Consider the following 22,131-nt stretch of genomic DNA (forward strand, 5'->3'; position numbering starts at 1 on the left):
CTCTCCTAATCGTACAATAAAATCGCTGGTTGATTCAGTGTCTGAAAATTCAAAGCAAGAAACTGCCAGCAACTGCTTTATTTTGATCAAAACTTCCCATCAACTTTGCCAAAAGAATACATTATGTTGTCAACTATGAAAAAGAATTTCAATGAATGTCGTGTGTACTGCTAAGAAACTTGATATCCCTGTGCGACTTGAAATGCGAAGGTTAACGCCTCGCATGCTAAGTGAGCTGCGATTGCCGGAAAAGCTACCGTCTTCCATCCACTTTGATTATCTAAGTTCAGTTCAGTCAGAGGAAAAATACCTACAAAATTCGTCTTTACGGACCACGCTGTCGATGTTAGAAAGAATCAAGCTCGTCCTCAATCCTCGAGAGTTCTTTTTTTCCACTCCACGGTTAGGAAATAGCTGTATCGCAATTCGAGTGTGACGAAAACTAGACAATTTCAACTAAAACTATAACCTTTCTATCCCCCAAGTGTCTTCTGTTTGTATCCATGCCTCATTCTTTCGAGTAATTTTTCCTTCGCTTTCCTTTTCTTGTCCTTCTTTAGCCTATATCTCTCTTCCCTCTCCCTCTCATAAATTCCTTCCCAATGCACTTCCCCGGTGAGTGGCCACAACCACATCTCCCATGGATGATCACCATCATCTGCGGCTTCTGCTAAATCTTCATCTATACTCTTTAGCAATGTACTATCAAAATACTTGGCCCACATAAATCCTTTCCGTAGCTCAACTGGGTGCTGCTCTTCCAGTGAACCAGAAACTGGATCTATTAAAACCATCTTTCGTCCACTATGATAAGCCCAGACATTCACGAGGACTTCTAATATCCGACAGTAACAATGCTTTCTCTGTTGACATTGTTAAAAATGTAAGTGATGAATGTATAACTCCAAGTGAGACCAGAAACCGTGATCTAAATAACGTACCTCAAGTTCTGAGGAAACCAACAGACACATATTTCTATTGCCAGAATTGGCGTGCAATGCATCCAGAGAATCAACAAATATCCTGTAGCTCAAATACAAAATTTCAGTTACAATAACCATCCGCAAGTTCCTTTTCTGTCAGGTGCTGTGACAGAATAAAACAGAAACCATAGTGATTAGATTACCGAGAAAACATGATAAACTCGAGGAAGGAGCGAGTTGGCATCACCCAACTATGCAAGGCAGACCAGTGACCACCATCTTCTGGCATGGGAGGGAGAGCTTCTGTATTAGATGGCAAGGTATACATCCAGCGAAATGCATCTTCAAAAACGTTTCTGCATTCGAGTGGACAAAAATTATACTCTTATCTTGATGAATTAATGAACTCATAACTATAAGACAAACACAGACCCAATGGCATTCGCATTACGGATATAAGAAACCGTAAGTGCCTCATAAATCTGTGTGAAGATCTATATGAATTAACGTTTTGCGGATGCAGCCATGTAAGTGTGTGGTTGGGTTCAGTATACCAAAAGTTTATTGCATAGAGTAACGCAACTGGAATCGTTCTTCTGTGGATTTGGTTCTAAGTGTACCATTGGCATTGGATGACAACAGGGAACCTCATGTTCTCATAATACCAGCCATAACAGCATCAATTGTTTAAAAGGACAAATTCTTCTACTGGACAGCCCTATGCACCCACTGTCCCACCCATTGTGAGAGACTGGCTGCATACGGTGTTATGCCTTGGCCCGTTCGTTAGTGCGGAACCGAGATTCAGATTACAACCTCACCAAAATCACACACAGTTGAACAAAATAAAATACAAGAAATAAAGACACAGAGAAATTTACGAGGTTCGGCAAAAACCTGCCTACGTCCTCAGAGAGATATTGCTCTTCACTATGAGAAAAACAGTACAAGTTACACATGAGTTAAATCGACATAACCCAATCCCATATCCCTTGTACACCCACTCACAGAATTTTCCCAAGAGCCTCACTCTACCCCAAGAGTTCTTTCACAAGAGATCTTTCACTCTAGCTCTCTTGATTTCTCTCACCCGTGCCCATGGTAGAGCCAAATGCTCTCACCATCTCTTTGGATGCTTTTCCACTCTTTCTCATTTTTTTCTTGCTCTCTACTACTCTCCTTTTTTTAAACCGAAATGAGCCCTCACGGGTGTTTAAGACACCAAAACTTTTTCCTTTTACTTTTCCCTTTTTTCTTCCCCAAAACAAGGAAATGTGTTCCAACTTTCTTTCTTTAGCCGAAAGTTATTTTGGACATTTGTCCACTTGGCCACAAACTCCAACATACGGCTGCCTCACCAAAAAAATCCTTGTTCTGTGGAGCATTGCATCACAAATTAGATTTCCAAACCTTTCACAACAATCACAGTTATAACTCATTCACCAAATTTTCAACTAATATTTCTTACAAGTACCTGCAATGTCCGTCATTCAAGATGTCACATACGGACCAAAACGTGAGTGCATCTTCACTTCCCGTCACCCCACCATTCACGTTCAAGCGTCCCCAAAAGTATATTACTTCGCCTTTTGTGTTGTCTTGTATTGCTTCTTCCAAAACGCAAGGAACTCACAAGGCTCAATCCACGGTACAGAGAGCCGTGGTGCAAGAATGGCCAGGTCCCAGACCCGCTGTATATCTCATAAATGCATATTGTCTGGCCTGTCCTCTCAAATTCACCCTCATCCCTCTCATTTGCTTCAAATCTAAGCTTTTCAGCTTTTCGGGCCTTACGATATATGTCATCCCAAAAACCAGTATCTTTCTCCATTCTTTCTGATAGCTACAAGCAAGAAGAATGTCCTGTTTCAGCCGTCTTTTGAGAACTACCACATTAAGATAAAAAGGGAGGGAAAGAAGAAGCAGGACTGAACTAGAGACACAAAAGTTCTGTAATTTCAGGAAATGACATACCTCCTCCATTTCTAACGTCTCATATACTTCAGAGCTTTCAAATTCCTTCAAGAGATCCCAATCTAATTGAGTTGGAATATCTAATGATGAATCCCAAGTTACATTATCAGAGATGTTTGGTGAGTAACCAAATCCAACAAGTCTTCTTCTAGGGCATTAACGACACTAGTGTTATTCCAGGATTACTGCTCGTCAATGTTCAGAATATTTCCTGTTCTATAATCTATTTCATTCCCAAACAAATTCCATTCCCATGTACCCTGTTGAAGCTGAGAGATTGGCCCTGGCAGCAGAGCATCTGACCGAAAATTTAGCGCATTCTCCATAAGCCTTGCATAACTGGTTACGCATTCCGATGCCAGCAAGTTCATAGCAAGCAGTCTTCCAGAAGAAGCAATTTTGAAAGTTTCCCATTTGAAATCATAAGCGAGAAAGCGCTCATTAAAGCATCAGGATTATGCTTTGGGAACAATATCATGTGAACTCCATCAACCACCTGTAATATCACAAATGTAAAAGACAATAAAGCAGACACCTTGACATGATAAGAAAATTACAAAGGACAAAGAATTTGAATGAACTCACATATTCCTTCAAGACATGAAAATCAGGCGCAATAACTGGGATCCCAAAGGTCATGGCACGGATAAGCAATGGCGGAAAACCTTGTACATCTTGTGTAGAACCGTAGAGAACAATGTCAGCCATCAATAACACACTGTTGACATCACGATTCAAGCCATAATACCGCACAGATCCATGAAGAAGTCCCAGATGTGAAGCAGCTTCCTACACAAGAGATCAATGTTCAAAATGGATCATACATAGTCCTATGAATAAATGCCAGTGAATGAGTAAAACAAGTCAGAAGATTAACCAGATATCACAACGAAATACAAAAGGACGTCAGTTTCAAACACTGTTATCATTCTGTCAGCAACCAGATTCACATCGCAATTTTTTTTTTCAGTTACCACTGGCCACAAAAATCATTTTTTGGAAAAATAGAGGCACTTGAATACATTTACATAAGATGCAAGAAGCTCAAATATGTGATAAGTACCGGGACAACAGCATAATCGATTAAGGATAATTACCTGGAAAGCATCAGCATATCCGTCGGAGGAATTACTACATAAGAAAACAAATTTGAACAACCTTCCTGCATCATCCCTCCTTGCATATTTTATTAGCAGTGGTCCTATAGAATGCATCGCCACAGCATAGTCCCATGAAAGCTTAGAAAAAAGAACTTCCAACAACTACAACCAGCATATCATCTTCACTAAACTCATTGCTCTTCCTCAACTGATTCTTGGAGTAGGTTTTTCTGTAGCTTTCCGCAGCCCAAACATCTATTGGTGATCCAGGAATGACGAAGAAGTTTCCAGTGTCAAGAACACTATATAACATCTGACACAGGATGGAAAGAAAAAATAAGACAATTTAAGAAACCACATAACGATTATTTTGCAAGGTAAGTGGAAATACGGTGCAACCAAATATTTCAAAAACAAAAGAAGGCAAGATCTACCGGCAGACTGAAATCTGGAAACACGACAACGTTAGCTCCGCTAAAAGCACTTTTCCAATGAGAAGTAAGATGTTTCAAGCCCATTTCTTCATACACGGGAAGCCGATTCGCAAGTGTATCTTCTTGAATTATCCATATCAGTGGTACTGAACAAAAAGGCTCCTGCATAAGGCTGAATGAATCTAAATCTCACTAATCATAGCAAGTCCAACTGAAGCACTTTATACATGCATTTCATTACATGAAAGTACTAGCTTGAGTACTCTTTTACCTTTCGTATTGTTACACCGCCCCTGCTTATAAGGATAATTCTGTAATTCTTCCTAAAAATTTATAGAATTATCACTTTAGTCCTCAATTTTTTTCAGCCAATCAAGATCTGAAAATTTAAGTTTTTACCCTATCCTAGGCTGCTACGTGGCAGCACCCCAACTCCCTTCCCTTTTTTCTCTTTTGTCCCCCACCTGCCGTGACTCCCTTTCTTTCTTTCTTTTTCTTTTTCTTCTTTTCCTTTCTTTTGTTTTGTTTTGTCTGCACTTGTTCTTCTCTCCTTCGAAACCCTCCCATTTCTCTCCCTCTTCTACACCGTGACAGTGCACACACACACCCACAGTTGCACCAGCTCAGGGAGAGTCACCAACGTCGCCATTAAACTGCATCTCTCTCTCTCTCTCTCTCTCCCCTGCTCGCGTCGCCGGGAGGACACCGAGCACCTCCGACGAGTTTCGTCGTTTTCCGGTTGGGTAAGCCTTGTTTCTTCCCTTTTATTCATGTTAAACGTTGCCTAGATGTGTTTACTGAGTTTGGGTTCATTAATTCCAAGGTTTTGGAGTGTTTTTGGCACGGGTGGAGGCACACCCAACTCCGGCAAGTTTCGTGGTTTCCGAGGGTTTTTCCGGCCACCACAGGCCGTTTTACGGCGAACCAAAGGTATAGAATTACTCCTCTCATCTAGTGTTTCAATTTGGTACCTAGATCGGGGTCTAGGTTGCATGTTTAGCGTTGGCCGGAGCTGTGAAAGCTCCTGCGTCCTCCTCCGGTGCACCCAGGTCTTCAGGCCGTCTCCACCGCCCACGGGCTTTAGGCCTGTTTTGGTCTTCGGCCCAAAACCCTAACCCTTTCCATTTTTATTTTTATTTTTGTTTCTTTAAAAACCCAAAGGCCTTAGGGCCATGTTAGCAAACCCAATACCCTTTTGTTTTGGGCCTTTGGGCCGTGTGATTTCAAACCCAAACCCAGCCCACCTAAAAGCCTAAACCCATTTATCCTAACCCAAACCCTAAAGCCCAAACCCGGATCCAATACCCAAACCACAAACCGAGTTGTCCCTGACCCGTTGACCCTGACCCGTTGACTTCGACCCTTTGACCGTTGACTGGGTCAACGGTCAGCGTTAACTTTTGACTTTGAACGTTGACTTTTGACTTTGACCGTTGACTTTTTGAGTTTTCGTGCGGGACCCCTCCTAGGCTAATTTCGACGTTCTAAACCCATTTACGATGTCCGTTTTCCCAAATTCAATCGTTTGAGTAGAGTTTGACTGAAAGTACCAATTGTGTGTTTAGGTGCAATTCTTAGCAATGTTTCCGTTATTCCTGTTTGGTACGGCTTGCACCATCGGTGTACGGTGAGTGGACCCCTTCTAAAAATGCATGTTTCAATAGTAGAAATGCATACATGAAAAGCATGATTTGATGATTATGTTTTATGAAACGTTTTACGAGATAACATGCTTATTGAGGCTAGTTTGAATTATACTATTTTTCCTATAACCTATATTCTTATAGAATATCTGATGGATGATGATATGATATTGAGAACATGTTTAGAACACCTCTTTATAGTATAGATGATGGATGACTTTATACTATGAAGTTGATTTTCAATATATGTATGTTCACTGGTTTTGTACCTACCTAGTGGTCATTTCCGCTACGGGACGTAAGGATAGATCTGATCCGTCCCGGGCGACGGTTTGGTGTTGGCATAGGGCCTGGAATGTGATTTCCTCTGACTGTCTGCTCAGAGACGGGTAGCCGGCATGGGCCTGAAGTGTATTTTCCTCTGATTGCCTGCTCAGAGGCGGGGAGCCGGCATGGGGCTTGAAGAGTTATATCGGACATTCACTAGTGTTTATTATTTTATGCGAATTATGATTTGAGACATTGCACGACATGCTAGATTTCGGAAAACCTATGTTTCTCATTATATATGTGTTTTCATAAAACCTGGGGGTTAGTATGTTGATAACTGTTTTATTATATATATATCAACTTGGTCCACTCATGTTTGTTTTGCGCCCCCTTCAGGACCTATGAACGAGGATTACGACCTGAGCTACGAGGCATTCCCCTACCAGTGATATTGTGTTATATTCGCTCCGTTTTTTCATCTATTGTAATAGCACTTCTCTATCTTAGTTTATGATTGTACTCTGTGATAGACTTATGCTCTGGACGTGTTGTGTATTTACCTAATTTTAATACTTAGAAGTTGAACTTTTATTTATGTATTTAGCCTTTATTTCGTACTTTAGATTATTTCTTAGTTTTTGTTTAAATTAATTGGCTTTCGTCACCCTTCAGGTGTCGGCCAGCACGTGACCATCTCGATGTCCCTAGGACCTCGGGGTCGGGGCGTGTCACGTATGCTTAACTTTTACCTTTCGTATGCTTAACTAGGGTAAGTTGCTGTTATAAAAGGAAAAAGAATGAGAAAAGAGAAGGCGGAAAATTCTATACGAGAAAATTTATACTGTTTCTGAAAGAACTAAAGACAGACAAAAAGTGAATATTAGTTAATGGAGTAAACCATAGCTTAAGTTTATAAAAATAAATAAACAATAGGTGACTTAATTTATTACGGTACAAACTTTGGTTATGGTTTAAATGCTCTCTAAATATATTACAACCACTTCTAACATCCATTCCTAACTCCAAATAAACAAATATGTTAGACATATTATTAGCAACCCCCATGTTTTTTATTATCTCCCAAGTTGGGTTGAAATAAATTGAATAACAAATAGGTCTAAACATTCCAGATAGTAAGATAATCAACCAAACAGTGAAAATATTTTGGTTTATGAGATGGAATATGATTGGATCCATGCTGAAGTAGGTAGTGCATGCAAGAGAGATCCTCCTAAAGTTAAATTACAGGACCATAGAACTCGGTGAGCCACAAAAGGAATGTCAAACAAACCCACCTTGAAATGGATTCTTTTGCCTCCAGCGAGTCAACAATAACGCCTCCAAAACTGTAGAAAATAACCGGTGTCAATATCTTGCCAAGTAAACCTAAGGGTAAGGGTAATTTTGAACTTACCTGTGAATCAACAAATTTTGACAACTTTCAGTCCAAGTAAAAACAACAAAACAAAAACTAGGGTAAAAACCCCAAATATAAAATACGAGGCGAACGTACATCGACCAATCAACAAGCCCATAACACTCCGGAGCTAGAACCGAAATCTGGCCACCAAGTTGCTCCCACATTTTATGTGCTTTACCATTCGCCACAGAAAAAATCTGTTACATAGGCATTGCAAGAGAGCATAAGTATGAATGACTTATTTTAGTAACACAATTAATTTGCACTTCTTCCTTTTCCCATATAAAGGAGCAGCCATCACACACTGCAATTCCATAAAAGTTTTGCATTCTCCCAATCGATTAGCATAAAGTCCTCAATTAGCAAAGAAATACATGAAAATTTGTTTTCTTTTGGGCATTGTTGTGGGCTTCGTTTTCCTGTGAAATTCCAAGATCGGCCTTTCTTCTTTTTTCATAGGCATTGGAAGGGCAGCTGTATCTTACGATATTGTTTAGTTTTTTGCAACTATAATCTGATAAGAAATTTATATGCACGGTTCTAGAAGATGGATTAAAGAGGCTGTTTATTTATCTTCAGAAAACAGCTTGTTCCCTAAGTTTCGACCTCCTATTCCTGCATTCATAAAGATATTTTGCTTCTCATCAGATGGCAAAAACAAAAAAATGAGCACATGCACTAAGAACTGACCTTAAGTTCATAACCCAGTTTCTTGATATTCTTCATGACAGTAATTAACATCAAAGATTGTGGATCTTTCTTCATGTTTCCCAAGATCTGACAAGTATCAAAAGTAGGCACAACCAAAAGTGAAAATCATCTCAATGCACAAAACTTGTTAAAATAAGACTGCCTATTCTGGTGAGTATGGTAGCCAAAGATATCGACACACACACCTCCAGATTCTAATTAGTATATGAAAATAAAAATTTGATCATGCCTGGCAGCTACAAGATACTTCTAACATCCATACATTTATATTCGGAAGAAAATTGCATGTACAATAAAGCCACTCTGAGATTGTACATAAACATAGAAAGAGAGGGACCAGGTGCCTTGTACATAACCATTAGCCACTCTAAGCTTTAATATGAGGCAGCATTGAGTCTATGACCATACAGAGATCAAACAGACTGTTTCGCTTTAAATAATACTGGTCGTGTGAGTTACTAGAAGAGAGCTACTAGTTACTAGAGGGGACAATATTGAAAGCCCCTTACACTACCATAAACCGGCTAGCTCAACTTCAAACAGCCAAATTAGTTTTCGAAATTATGAAAGAAGAAAACAGAGTATGAGAGGACTAGGTTTGTATTTTGATTTCAAGACCAAAGGATTTCGCCTATTCATCAAACCAGGGTTTACCAGAAATATAGTCAAATATATCGTCCAGCCAAAAACAAAGGATCTGAGGACTATTTCATGCCATGAAAAAAGAAGAAGAAGTTTTTCATTGTAAAATCTGCTTATTCTTGGTGGGCATCTGCTGCTTCAGAGTTTAAAGAGTTGTCCTTCGCCATTAATTTATTGACTGGGTGCATCTGTTGTGTAACTGTTAGGATATTTTACGATGTTGTTTCTATATTCTCTCTTATTACTGGTAGTTTTTGTTTCAGTTGTGGACTTCTTGTCCACCTTACCTGTGCTCTTTGATTATTAATAGAAGTAACCTGTTTCTTATCCAAAAAAAAAAAAAAAATGAGTGCTTTCTTTCCTTCAAGATTCAGCAGTGACAAAACTGACAGGCGCTCAAAAGAACCCGCATGCTGCAGATATGAATTGTTGAAGCTGATGGGGCATCTAAAGAATTATAAAGTCCCAAAATTTTGCAGGTATCATACAATGAAATAACTGAAATATGCGCCATGTAAAATCTATCAGGAATAAATTATTCTTTCGTGTGGCTGTTATAAGACATTAGGAATAAGCATGCTTAATTATTGACTTCCCAATCCAGAAACACGCTAATTTCCCACCTAATGCAAAATTAATCACCACCGGTCCACCCCTTCGCAACAAAATTGCTTTCTCCATCGTCACCTATCCTAACCCGACGAATGTTCCTCCTATTTCATTATAGTAAACTGTACGTCGGAACCATGAAATACATGCTAGGTTAGAACATTAGAATCAAAATCCTACTTTCCTTTTTGGCCAGATTAAAAAATCTAGTTTACCAGCTCCAGATATGCTCCCATTGTCCAAATGTGATGAATTAAAAGACCTCAAGCACACTTGATAAACACGATTACTACGAAATGTAATTTCAAATTCATAACAAACAATTCAGATTCAAGCAAATGCAGCAAGAAAATGACACTCACAAGAGCGAGCCTCGGTGGGCGAACACCAATCCTCGACTCCTTTCAAGCCTGATCAAGCCCATCACCCTCCACGAACCTTCTCGAAACCCTCCCAGGCACAAACCTCAAGGTGCTCCCAAACTTCAAGCCTTCCCTCTGTTGTGTCTTGGCTGATTATCTTCACCAACATACAAACCCACAGTTGAATCGTTTAAAATACAAGAAATAAAGACACCGAGAAATTTACGAGGTTCGGCAAAAACCTGCCTACGTCCTTGGAGAGATATTGCTCTTCACTATGAGAAAAACAGTACAAGTTACACATGAGTTAAATCGACATAACCCAATCTCATATCCCTTGTACACCCACTCACAGAATTTTTCCCAAGAGCCTCACTCTACCCCAAGAGTTCTTTCACAAGAGACCTTTCACTCTAACTCTCTTGATTTCTCTCTGCAACTCTCTCTATTAACCATAAGGCATAACAAATGCCTTAATATAAAATGTTCAACTTTTCCCATTGGAGAGCATTTTAATATAAAATGTTCAACTTTTCCCATGGGAGAGCCGAATGCTCTCCCCTTGGATGCTTCTTTATGCTTTCTCATCATGATGCTTCCTCATCATGATGTTCCTTCATCATTTTCTTATTTCTTGCTTTCGGCTTCTTTAACAAATGCTGCCAATTAAAACAATAGGAAAACCACCCCGTGGCTTTCACATGGACCAAATAATTATGGCTTTGAAAAAGCCACAAAACAAGGAACAAATTAAGCCACAAAACAAGGAAACATAATCCTCATCATGATGTTCCCTCATCACTATTGTTTTGTTTCCTAGCCTAATTTGGCCACTATCCAACAATCTCCACCTTGGCCAAATTGTACCAAAGTCCATTGGCCTTACGTACCAGCATGCACACTCTGAATCAACCTTGTTGGTCCTGTTCCGATTCAGTCACTGCCAATGCATGTGCAGCTGCTGCAAGCAAAAAAAAAACATTTAGCTTCAGACAGGATCTCGACACATCCTCGTCTCCTCCAGCAGGTTTTCCTCCTCTTCATTGTCTGCAACTTGGAAACTTGTCAGTGCACCCATTTCCAGCAACACCCGTCGAGCCAGACAAACATTCCTCACACTTCTCATTCTTCAGGACCATCTCATCACCTGTGAATCCCATAGCTCCACCTGCTGCAAAACCCCTGCAACACTTGAGACTATACATGTCCAGGAGATGTGTTGCTTCGAGTACCTAGAGGGCATACTCGAAGTCTTTCGCCACGAAATTGCTGCTACCTGGACCAAGATCATCCTTTCTTTTTCTCAAAGGACAATTTATCCTTTTATGCCCGAATTCTTTGCAGTCATAGCATTGTGGTCCCTTGCCTTTGGAGCTTGATTTGAACCTGCTGTCTCTCTCAAATCCTCCTCCTAATTTTCTTCCATGATTCCAACCTTGAACAGCTAAAGCAGTCTCGTGCCCACCATCAACAATGGTCTTCCTCTTTTGTGTATCATAAGACACCAAAGAAGCCTGCACCTGCTCCAAACTTACTGTATCTTTTCCATGCAATAATATTGTCACAAGATTCTCATACGAATCTGGAAGTGATGTAAGAAGTAAGAGGGCTTTATCTTCTTCCTCAACCTTAACATCAACTTTCCTCAATTGATCCAAGTATCCATTGAACACATTCATGTGGTCCATGAGATTCCCACCTTCATCCATCTTCAGCTTGTACAGCTTCCTCTTCAGATGTAACTTGTTGGTCAAACTCTTAGCAATATAGAGTTTTTCCAACTTCTCCCACAATGCAGGCGCATAATCTTCATCCATAACATTGTTGATAATGTTATCAGCTATGCAGTGTCGAATCGTGCTAACACAACGCGACTCTAGCTCCTCCCACTGGTCATCTGTCATTTCTTTAGGATTCCCATCTTTTCCCTTCAAAGCTCTAACCAAGCCTTGTTGAGTCAAGACATCCTTTACTCTCATCTGCCAGAGAGTAAAACTGTCCTTCCCATTAAACTTCTCAACTGAAAACGACATGTTTGTAGTCATCATGGTGAATAATAAATCTGAACCTTCAATGAACCAAAGCTTCCCACAAAGCTCTGATACCAATTGTTGTGCCTTGGCTAATTATCTTCACCAACATACAAACCCACAGTTGAATAGTTTAAAATACAAGAAATAAAGACACCGAGAAATTTACGAGGTTCGGCAAAAACCTGCCTACGTTCTCGGAGAGATATTGCTCTTCACTATGAGAAAAACAGTACAAGTTACACATGAGTTAAATCGACATAACCCAATCCCATATCCCTTGTACACCCACTCACAGAATTTTTCTCAAGAGCCTCACTCTACCCCAAGAGTTCTTTCACAAAATACCTTTCACTCTAGCTCTCTTGATTTCTCTCTGCAACTCTCTCTATTAACCATAAGGCATAACAAATGCCTTAATATAAAATGTTCAACTTTTCCCATGGGAGAGCCGAATGCTCTCCCCTTGGATGCTTCTTTATGCTTTCTCATCATGATGTTTCCTCATCATGATGTTCCTTCATCATTTTCTTATTTCTTGCTTTCGACTTCTTTAACAAATGCTGCCAATTAAAACAATAGGAAAACCACCCCGTGGCTTTCACATGGACCAAATAATTATGGCTTTGAAAAAGCCACAAAACAAGGAACAAATTAAGCCACAAAACAAGGAAACATAATCCTCATCATGATGTTCCCTCATCACTATTATTTTGTTTCCTAGCCTAATTTGGCCACTATCCAACACCCTGAGCAAGCGCCCTCTCTCGCTACCTTGCCTGAAGGCCAATGTCATGGAGCTCTGCAACACCAACGTGGCCACAGCGAATAAAAAGAGCGCGAAAATGAGGACCACGTAGAACGACGACTTTCCTTTGAAGGGAAAAAGCCACAGCAAGCCCTTGCGATAGAAGAGGTGGTGCGATCTCAGCGGGGGGCGGAGGAACGGTTGTCGATACGTGAAGCCCCCCCTGGCTGGGTCTTTTTGGTGGCTAGGGTAAGGGTTCCGCTTGAGAGGAAAACGATCGCGAATAGAGAGGAAACAGATATCGGTACCGTCGGCACCGCCACTGTCGTCGAGGATAGCTAGAGGAGACAATGAGTTCCGGCCCATTGCAAGGACTTAATATTATTTTCTCTAAAATGTTCTCGTAGGCTATATTCCCGGGAAAGTGACGAGAAGAAGACTCCGAGAGCTTTAGAGAGAAAGTGAAGGAGGTGATGGGGTGGTGGGGTTGCGTGGTCGTGAGAGGTTGCATGGGGGGAGAGAGAAAGACAGAGAGAGAGGGAGAGGGAGAGAGAGAGAGAGAGGAATTGCAGACTTTTTTCTTTTGACAAAAAGAAACTTTCATTAGATGAATGGGAAATTACAATACTACCCAAGGCTTGCAAGGTGGCCCGCCCACAAAGTGAAAAATAAAAACAGACGAACGGAAGGCCCATGCAGTTAACAAAACACGCTCATGTTGATGAACGAACCCAGTTTACTGCAGCAGCCACCATGAAAGCAGGCCAACTACCTTCAAAGTCACCAAAACCACCACCAGAATCGCAAATACGTCGGAAATTTAAACCATGTAGAGAAAAGCATATCATCAAGCCACCACAACCAACAACATACTTTCCTCTTAGATCCCTAACCTTTATAATAAACAGTACTTCAAATCTGATCCAAGATTCGCCTCCGAAGACCGGCCAGAACGAAGCTTTGACTCTGAAAATTCCACCACCAACAAAACGATTGTGGTGGAAGGAGGCGCTACAATGACCCAAACTGAGACTGTTAAGGCAGGATCCTTTTCGACCCTTGAAACAATACAAGCCTGAGAATAGACGCGTAGGGCAAGGGGCCCATAAATCAGCCCAATAGAACTAAAGGAATCAGTTTCGAGGGCTATGAGTGACCCCTCAATGGTCTGGCTCTAGGCCAAACATCTTATCATGAAGTACTTTCCGATCGTTTAAGGCAAGTCGGCAAACTAAAAACTTTATAGCACAAAGACCCAGAAATAGGCCTACTTGGAACTCTAAGCAATGTGTTAGCGATTTGCAAGAGCAGAAGCCTATCAAGGGGCATAAAGGCTGTCAGACCAAGCTTGGGTGTGGGTTTCCTCAAACCCCAAGGTCGAGCAAGGGGCTCAGTACGTGTTGGCCCAAGAAAACATGCAGACAACTTTGAACAAATGTCATTTCATCTCAACATGTCGATCGAATAATGAAGCAATAGCACGAGTCATGTCAACATGTTTGGTTCATTTAATGCTCAGCCAACATGTTTGGTTCATTTAATGCTCAGCGATGAAGTACTTGAAAGCTCTAGACTTTCGAGGCTCCCTGAAGGCATATATAAGGGGGATAGATACCTCTTGTAAACGGTCGGACACACAAGAGGAAACAAAGATTAGACTAATGTCGACCACTTCTTATAACCTATATCATATAAAAGTATACAGTAGACGCATCTCAGTTGTTTAGGTGAACCACTTAAATTTTGTTGTGCATTACTTACAGTCTTGATCTCCAAACCCACAAAGGGTTGACCATACTGGCCTTCGACCTCACAATTTTGAGCGTAAACAGAGACGACGATCTCGATTCTGCACACCTTTCCGTGCTTAAGTGAAAAGTTGATTTTGAAATGGACGGCATTTACATGAACCAAATTTGATATCCAAAATGAAGGAGAGATTATTGAGTGTTGTAGGATAAGTTGTGGGGAAGAACGAAAGAGGGAAAGGGAAAGAGAGGAGAGGGTGAGTAAAAAATTAGGGCTCTGATTTTGGGTTAAACTATAGGAAATTAGAAGAACAAAAAGAAAAACAAGTAGAAAAGAAGACAATATTTGCAATCTGTTGAAAAACGAGTTCAAATCACCACTGGTTAGACCTACCAATCCGGTTAGAATCGAGTCTAATCTAGAGACTAGCGTCTGGGCTGTTGGACCAGTTTATGGGTTCGGTTAGCTGGAGTAGGTCCGGCGCATGGGCGCATATTCAAGTTGGCCATCCAGGACTACAAGTTAACCTGAGAAGAAAGAATCGTTGGACCAGAGGCTGTGAGAAGAGAAGGAAGACTATCGTAGTCGATCAAGCATGTAATGCTGCTGGAAGACTGGAGCTTTTTCAAAGACTCGTAAGGACTTTGAGCGCAAAATTTCAGGTAAGTTTATAACTGTTTGTTTTTTGAGATTTGATAAATGAAGGGGACCTTAATATTAGGGCTTAAAGGTTGTGTTTTGATTGTTTTATCCACTTTCAACACATAATTCTTTCTCATTGCAATTATAGCCAAGGTTCTAAAAAATGCTAGGCGCTAATCGGGCAGCAGGTTGGGCTTAGGCTCTTTAGCGCCTAGACAGCTAGGCGAGTACTGTCTAGACGAATTTAAGTAAATTTATTATATATTGTATAAATAAGTGTCTACTTATACTTGAAAACACATACACATAATTAAATTGAGATATATAAATTGCAAATAGAATGACACATAAGTTATAAAATATTAGAACATATTAAAAACATGGTGAACATGTATAGAATAAGTGTTCATCCAAGTATTCAACAAGTTTATTACATTTTATTGAAAAAATAAAATGCAAATTGAAACTTATCGATTTTCTATCTAAGTAAGGTTTAGGCTAGTGCCTAGGTCGGCTAGGCGCAGATCTAGATGTATTTTTTTAATTTTTAAATGCTTAGACACTAATCGACACTAAGCGGAGATTTTTAGAACAATGATTATAGCTAATTGTTTTTGCAACTCATTCTTACTCAGTACCCAACCAGTCACATTTTAAGGCAATTTAAAGGTTGTGTTTTGATGAATGTGAGAAATTCTAATATTAAGGGTATATTAGTACTTTTATATCAAATTTTAATTACAATTATCATAAAATTAAAATGGTATGAAATTCAAAATTGACTACTTTTATAAATTTCTCAAAATTTAAGGGCCGAGTTGTGGAGGGTAATTGGGTGTTTTAGAAAATTTGAATATATTTTTGGTTAAATTTGTTAGAGGAGCAGAAGGTAGGCTAAAACTGGCTATTTATCAAAATTTCCCTAACTCAAAACTTTGGCGGGGGAGAGCTCGGGCACAGCACAGTCCGTCTAGCTGATTCAAAATCGAATCGATTTTTGTAGTTTCGTCCTCGAAATCTCTCTTGATTTTCCATGAAGGTCTCCAAGGATGAGCCGCCGGCTGTTTTTCTGGATCGGACCTCACGCGCCACCAGAGGGAAGAGGTAATTGAATTAACCGATTCATTCGAGAAGTATCGAGATTTTGGACTCAATTTTTGAGAATTTAATTTTTTTAATTTTTAATTTTTATGAATTTTCAGGATGACTAAGTTACTCGATGAGGAAATCGAAGATGATGAGATGTTCTGGAATCAGGAGGCTCTCAAAGAGGTGAAAAAATAAATAATATATTTATATTTGGACTAATTTTATATATTTTTCAGTGATTTTTTTTGTATTTGTAGTTTATGTTATGAATGAAAATTAAACTAAAATTGTGGTAGGATGAAGATGATGGAAACTATGAAGCAGAGCCTGAGGTTGCTGACGAATTTGATAGCGATTTCGATGAAGATGTGAGGTTTTTTTTTTTTTTTTTTTTTTTTTTGGATTGTTCACTTAAGTGTTAGTATTTTACTAGTTGGATCTTTCTTAGAGTTGCTTAATTTGTTGGTAGGAGCCAGACCCTGACGAAGGAGCGGAAAACAACGACGCAGATGAGAGGTGAGTTGAGTTTTTGCTTGAACAAATGACATTTAGATATCTTTTACTCAGAATTGATTGTGTTTGGCGATTTTACAGAGTGAGGACGAAGAAGCGGCTGATATATCCGGGAAAGCAATCGAGCAAGAAGAAGAAGAAGAAGAAAGTGATATCGGAATTAGAATCCAAGGATGGAAATGAGAAGTCTTCTCATCCCGAACAACATCAGGATGCTCCTGAGGAAGCAGAAGTAGAGAGAACTGTGAGAAAATCTACGAGAACTTCGGTGGTTGTCCGTCAAGCTGAGAGGGACGCAATACGTGCGGCCTTGCAAGCAACCATGAAGGTCAGTTTTCAATAGGTCTTGAATGAACTTCAAATTTAGATCGAAAATCTAGTGTTTATTGTTTATGAGATCGATGTGTTGATGAATTCATCATACCGTTTCTAATGGATATAAATTTTGGTTTTCATCAGCCGATTAAGAGAAAAAAGGAAGGCGAGGAGAAGAGGATGACTCAAGAAGAGATGCTCTTAGAAGCAGCTCAAACAGGTTTGGATTTCATGTCTCAGCTTTAGTGATTACTAATTAGTATGTGACGTGAATTGTGTGGTACTTGTTAATGTTTATTTGGAAGTGAGACTGTAACTAAGCTTGAATTGTTGCCTGTAAATCTGCAGAAATTATGAACTTGAGAAATTTGGAGCGTGTTCTAGCGAGGGAGGAAGAAGTTAAGAAAAGAGCCGTTGTACATAAGGCTGTCTATACTGGTCCACAAGTACGTTATTTTTCAAAAGATGGTAAGCTTTCAGCATTACTCTTTTCTAATCAAACTTGTTCGTTCAGAAAACAAGAGTTACCGTTTGCGTATGCAGATTTTGTTATCGTGGCAATATCAGTTTACTAGAAAGAAATCTAAATTACGTTTCCTTTAGGCCGCTCGTATCTGGAATTTAGCAAAGGATTGTCATTTCAGTCAGAAATCTCTACCGCACCTGTTCCCTGTAAGTAGTAGTTTTATGAATGTAACATTCAGGGTTTCTTAAAGCTAGGTATCATAACTGTGGTTTTGATGCTTCTATTTTTATTTCCAGACCCTGAGAAAGCTGTCTGTGCTGTTACTGGTTTACCTGCCAAGTAAGTGTTTAGGTTTCCGAGTAGTTGTTTAGACAAGCAGCTAAGAATGCCTATAGAGAATGTGAGGAGTGATGTTTAGGGTGCCTATCTGACCATCCCGTTTCATTTGATGCTTTAGGTACCGTGATCCAAAGACGGGGCTACCTTATGCAACAAAGGAAGCTTTTAACATCATTCGGCAACGGTATGGTCAAAATTCATTGTTTTACTTTTGTAGGCATTCACTTTCAATGAGCATATATTTCGATCCTGTGGTTTTAATATCCCCGTTTTTAGTTATATTTGTACTTATAGATTCCCTGATATGTTTTTGGTTGTAAATTTTCAGTTTTCTACAGGAAAGTGGTAGGGTCAGGAAAGAGATGGACCTGGGTGACTTGTACGGTTCACTTGCTGGCAAGGGGTTTTCGGCAAGGGGGAAGAGATCAGTGGCGTCAAATAACATTGATGCGTCGTACTCTCGATATTTTGCACGTTTCCGCAGAATTCCAGCTCTTGAAAGCGAATCATCTGATTAGGTTCCATGGTAATCTGAAGAGTATATGTTGAATCTGATATTATTCTCATAGGAAGCCCTTGCTCAATGTCTCATCGTACTCTCGGAAGGATTTGTTTACCCTGTGCAATTTATAAAGGTAACAAATGTTATACGTTTTTGGGCAGAGGCCTAGTTGGCATGGTGCTGAAGAACAACTAGGATATAAATTGCACGAGGAAAGACGATAAAAGCTCTGGGAAGTTGCGTAAGTATTTCAATCGTGTGCAGTTGTAAATTGAAATAAATCAATCTGCTTATCTAAGATTGAGATATATGATTGAATTTCTCTGTAATTAGTTTGGCAGTAGGGTTGTATGGTGCAAGACTTGATCGTACCCGCGGGATGGCTATGTCCAACTACTGTTTTAGAATGAAGAGCCGGCGAGTTGCAACAGATGGAAGCAGTGTGTTATATGATATGTTTTGCACTGCATTTTATGTCGCGTTGGTCATTGAAAGCTCCATTTTGTTGCTAATACCGAGCACGATAGCGAGTTGATTATGTGAACCCATGCGTGTGCTTCCGCAAGCTGCAAACAATGTCATAACAACGATAAGAACCAACCAAAGTGTCAAAAAAAGAAAAGAATGGTCCATAGCATCCTCAATTTCATGCTCCAAGCAAGGATTCAACGTTAACTCAATATATCAAATCCCTCTGCATTGCAGCAGAAACACATACAGAATTGTCTAAATTAAAACTCCAAAACATTTCTCTGTGTTGCAAATGACACATTGAAAGGAAATCTAGCAGACCAGCGTCGCTCCCCAGTAATACGCTTGATCAAACACATGTTACTGCTTTTTCTCTTCAGCTTTCTTCGGCTGAAAGAAACAACCGAATAGAACCGTGAGGAAAATAATATAGTTTAACAAAATAAATCCTTCTAGGCCGGAAGGTGAAAGATCATTTAAGATAACAAAAAGAAAAAAGCTACGGAATTGTCTCTCAAAAACCTGCAAAGGCACACACAAACACAGAAAGTGCAAGAAACATAAATTTTAAGTCCCCTTGGCACTGTAAGGAAATGCCGCCGAAGCATCCGATGGCCCTTAAGATGAATATTGAATAATCCATAAAATGTTGACCAATTTTGACAGACAAATAAGGATTTGGATGTGAACAGGTGATGCAACAACTATGATTTTGGATAACAAATCCCAACATCCCGGTTCCCAAATTCTTGCTTCATCTTGATGCATTTTCTATATTCAGGTAATCGTAGACACTAATGGTATTTGATGCATAAGAAACAAATAACACACCAATCGTAAAATATGAAAGCTGTGATCAAAATTGATGGTAAAGCAGATCAAGCAGCAAGGAAAGGCCAGTGAAGCCAATCCTGAACTTTAACACAGAACCAAAATGAAGGCATATATAAGCCATCAGCAACTGTTTGGGTAAAGACAGTGGTAAAGTGTTACCATCATGATTCATCACAATCACCACGGTCCATGGCTCATGTCACGAGTCATGAGTCTTACTTCCCATTTCAGAACAAAACGACCCTGACTGTACTATCATTATCGAAATCCACAAGCATCAGTCACGAACCGAAGCTTGAACAAGTCATGAGATGAAAGAAAAAATATGTAAAAACTTATCACCTTTATCTAACTGAATATGGCTTACAGGGAGAAAAATGGATAAATTGATCGCTAAATCTCTTTTGTACATGAACATAAAAAACGCAGGACAATGACACCAAAAGCTGACCCAACACTTCCGCAAAACATGAATTGTTCGCAATTTTTAAAACAAATCTTAAAGAAAATGCTATACAAATGTAAATATCAGTGTGATTTGGTTGTCATAATTTTGAATTATCTTTCTGGGGGTTAGGGTTTAAAAATTGAAAATTTTCAAGTTTTAAATACAATTTTCTTTCATTTCATCTGAAATTCAGCAAAAAAAGACGGTCACCCAAAGCGAAAACGGAGAACCGAATGGTTATCAATGCAGCTGGGGGTCAGTTTTGAGTAACTAAGTGAAGAAATTGAATGTGAAAGACATACACTGTAACATGTGATGTGTGTGCGCGCATACATGCGTGCAAAAGGGTCGGATTTTGAAAAGGAAATATCAACAGACGCACAGGGCCATTGTGCACTGCACCGAGCAAGAATGGCAATCAACAATGGTGACTACATTTACAGCAATCAAAAGAATAGCATAATTACAAGTTCCAAGCGATGCACGTTACATGTTCGACGAAATGCCACAAACAGACAGAGGATTCAATCACTAACACAAAAAAAAGCTCTTGGCCCTCAGCCTTAAGCTCTTAGAGAGAGAAGCAAAATGTAAATTCTATTACCTTGGTGCCCGGGGCCGGTTGGTGGAGCTCGCCGCCGGGGATAATAACGGGCCAGGACTCGCCGGCGTCGCGGAACATCTGCTCGGTCTCGAGGCTCTGACCCTTTTCGAGAATCATGTTGCGGATGTCCTGGGCGGGAGTGGTGGTGGCGTCGTAGACCTGCTCGACGCCGTTGACGAAGGTGACGGTGATCTTGGGGGGCTGGTCGTCGGTGCGGCGCTTGACTTGGACAGCGCAGGAGGGGTTGGACTCCTTGGCCTTGCGGGCGTTGCACTGCGCCAGGAACTCCAGACACGACGCCGTTCGAGGGTCCAAGGCATTGAACTCGATCCTCACTCTCGATAGGAACTTCAACATGATATCCGACTGACTCTCAGTTTGTTTTGATTGTTTTGAGTTTTGGTTACTGGAGCGAGGGCTCAACAAAACAATTGTTTGAGAAATGCTATACAAGAGTATATTCCACAGTAATGTTAGCTTGTTTGGTAGCGTTTTTAAAATAATAAAAATATATTTTAAAGAAAATGTTTTAGGTTACAAATGCTTGATGGTTCAATAGGTAAGGAGTTTATTCTCCTTAAGCAAGGTCTTGAGTTCGAGCCTTGTGAATGGAGAAGCCAGCATTAGGAGAACTTGCCCCTAAAATGGGGTCTAACCCGGTTCAAGGGATTAGTCCTCGCCTACGTGCGGTGAATACCCTGGATTCATCTAGAAAATGTTTGAGGTTCTAAAAGCATCCTAAATGCTTTCTGCAATAAACATTAGTTATGTGTTTTTTCCATGAAGCACTTTAAGTGTTCTTTTAGGATTTACTTACATTTTTACTAAGGATTGGTTCCAAAAACATTTTTTTTCAAAAATGTTTTCAGTTATTTTAAAAACATTTCAAAACAAGCTCAAGGGTTGTATTTTAAGAGTTGGAACTAGAACTATTTTGGCTCGTGTATGGAGTTTCCGTACATACATGTTGAGTTGGTCTCTTTTCCAAAATTCAGCTCTCTACAAGTTTGCAATTTGTGTCTAAAAGTGCTTTTAAAATAGCTAAAAACACTTTTTGCGAAGATACTTTAATATGATTATTTCTTAACAAATTAGTATTAGCAATTTGTGTTAGCTATACAATAAATTCTTGATTTATATTAAGTAACCAAAACCGCTTCACTGTAAAAAAAGCACACGAAATTGCTTTTCGAAAGAATATGCACTTCTCATAGAAGTGCTACCAGTAAAATAACCATTTTCAAACAAGCCCAATCATAATGGAAAAATAACTTCTAAAACACTAATGAACCT

General features: G+C 39.8%; 3 protein-coding genes and 1 long non-coding RNA gene across 6 annotated transcripts; 2 read left to right on the plus strand and 2 right to left on the minus strand.

Annotated features, from left to right (window-relative positions):
- Positions 1 to 12: 12 nt before the first annotated feature.
- Positions 13 to 13,232, minus strand: LOC137734178 (UDP-Glycosyltransferase superfamily protein). Its single transcript, XM_088697202.1, is given in 18 exon segments — positions 13 to 863; positions 942 to 1,023; positions 1,127 to 1,279; positions 2,398 to 2,543; positions 2,545 to 2,766; positions 2,898 to 3,019; positions 3,022 to 3,297; positions 3,300 to 3,393; positions 3,483 to 3,686; positions 3,995 to 4,145; positions 4,147 to 4,310; positions 4,432 to 4,603; positions 7,640 to 7,758; positions 7,845 to 7,961; positions 8,455 to 8,541; positions 10,165 to 10,237; positions 11,475 to 12,156; positions 12,893 to 13,232. Coding segments are annotated over 18 exon segments (3,594 nt in total). The 3' UTR covers positions 13 to 473.
- Positions 6,004 to 6,939, plus strand: LOC148695497 (uncharacterized). Its single transcript, XR_015963958.1, has 2 exons — positions 6,004 to 6,058; positions 6,741 to 6,939. It is a non-coding gene; the product is annotated as an uncharacterized LOC148695497 (long non-coding RNA).
- A 2,892-nt stretch (positions 13,233 to 16,124) lies between the features above and the next one.
- LOC137734608 (SWR1 complex subunit 2-like) lies at positions 16,125 to 18,953 on the plus strand. 3 transcript variants are annotated; one of them, XM_088697809.1, is made up of 12 exons: positions 16,129 to 16,361; positions 16,460 to 16,529; positions 16,643 to 16,714; positions 16,816 to 16,862; positions 16,941 to 17,187; positions 17,319 to 17,394; positions 17,523 to 17,642; positions 17,778 to 17,846; positions 17,937 to 17,979; positions 18,098 to 18,163; positions 18,308 to 18,505; positions 18,643 to 18,953. In XM_088697809.1, exons 1-11 carry the CDS (start codon positions 16,291 to 16,293, stop codon positions 18,495 to 18,497), a joined length of 1,071 nt encoding a protein of 356 aa, XP_088553935.1. In that variant the 5' UTR covers positions 16,129 to 16,290; the 3' UTR covers positions 18,498 to 18,505; positions 18,643 to 18,953. The 3 variants fall into 3 exon arrangements, with proteins under 3 accessions (XP_088553937.1, XP_088553936.1, XP_088553935.1); XM_088697811.1 differs by having other exon boundaries at positions 16,125 to 16,361; positions 17,523 to 17,620; positions 18,308 to 18,953; XM_088697810.1 differs by lacking the exon at positions 17,937 to 17,979 and having other exon boundaries at positions 16,127 to 16,361; positions 18,308 to 18,953.
- Positions 18,954 to 19,087: 134 nt separating this feature from the next.
- LOC137734609 (uncharacterized) lies at positions 19,088 to 21,299 on the minus strand. The gene is made up of 2 exons (XM_068473849.2): positions 20,839 to 21,299; positions 19,088 to 19,342 (listed from the first exon to the last, which is right to left on the minus strand). Exons 1-2 carry the CDS (start codon positions 21,193 to 21,195, stop codon positions 19,313 to 19,315), a joined length of 387 nt encoding a protein of 128 aa, XP_068329950.1. The 5' UTR covers positions 21,196 to 21,299; the 3' UTR covers positions 19,088 to 19,312.
- Between the last annotated feature and the right edge of the window lie 832 nt (positions 21,300 to 22,131).

The sequence above is a fragment of the Pyrus communis genome, chromosome 7, assembly GCF_041283825.1.
Source record: "Pyrus communis isolate YQ-2024b chromosome 7, ASM4128382v1, whole genome shotgun sequence".
Taxonomy (NCBI): Eukaryota; Viridiplantae; Streptophyta; class Magnoliopsida; order Rosales; family Rosaceae; genus Pyrus; species Pyrus communis.

Excerpts from the sequence above, each read along its gene's own strand:
- LOC137734609 (XM_068473849.2), bottom strand. The coding sequence starts at position 21,195 with ATGTTGAAGTTCCTATCGAGAGTGAGGATCGAGTTCAATGCCTTGGAC. Across the intron at positions 19,343-20,838 it reads AACCGGCCCCGGGCACCAAG|CCGAAGAAAGCTGAAGAGAA; the intron begins GTAATAGAATTT and ends TGTTTCTTTCAG.
- LOC137734608 (XM_088697811.1), top strand. The coding sequence starts at position 16,291 with ATGAAGGTCTCCAAGGATGAGCCGCCGGCTGTTTTTCTGGATCGGACC. Across the intron at positions 16,715-16,815 it reads ATAGCGATTTCGATGAAGAT|GAGCCAGACCCTGACGAAGG; the intron begins GTGAGGTTTTTT and ends ATTTGTTGGTAG. Across the intron at positions 17,188-17,318 it reads CCTTGCAAGCAACCATGAAG|CCGATTAAGAGAAAAAAGGA; the intron begins GTCAGTTTTCAA and ends GGTTTTCATCAG.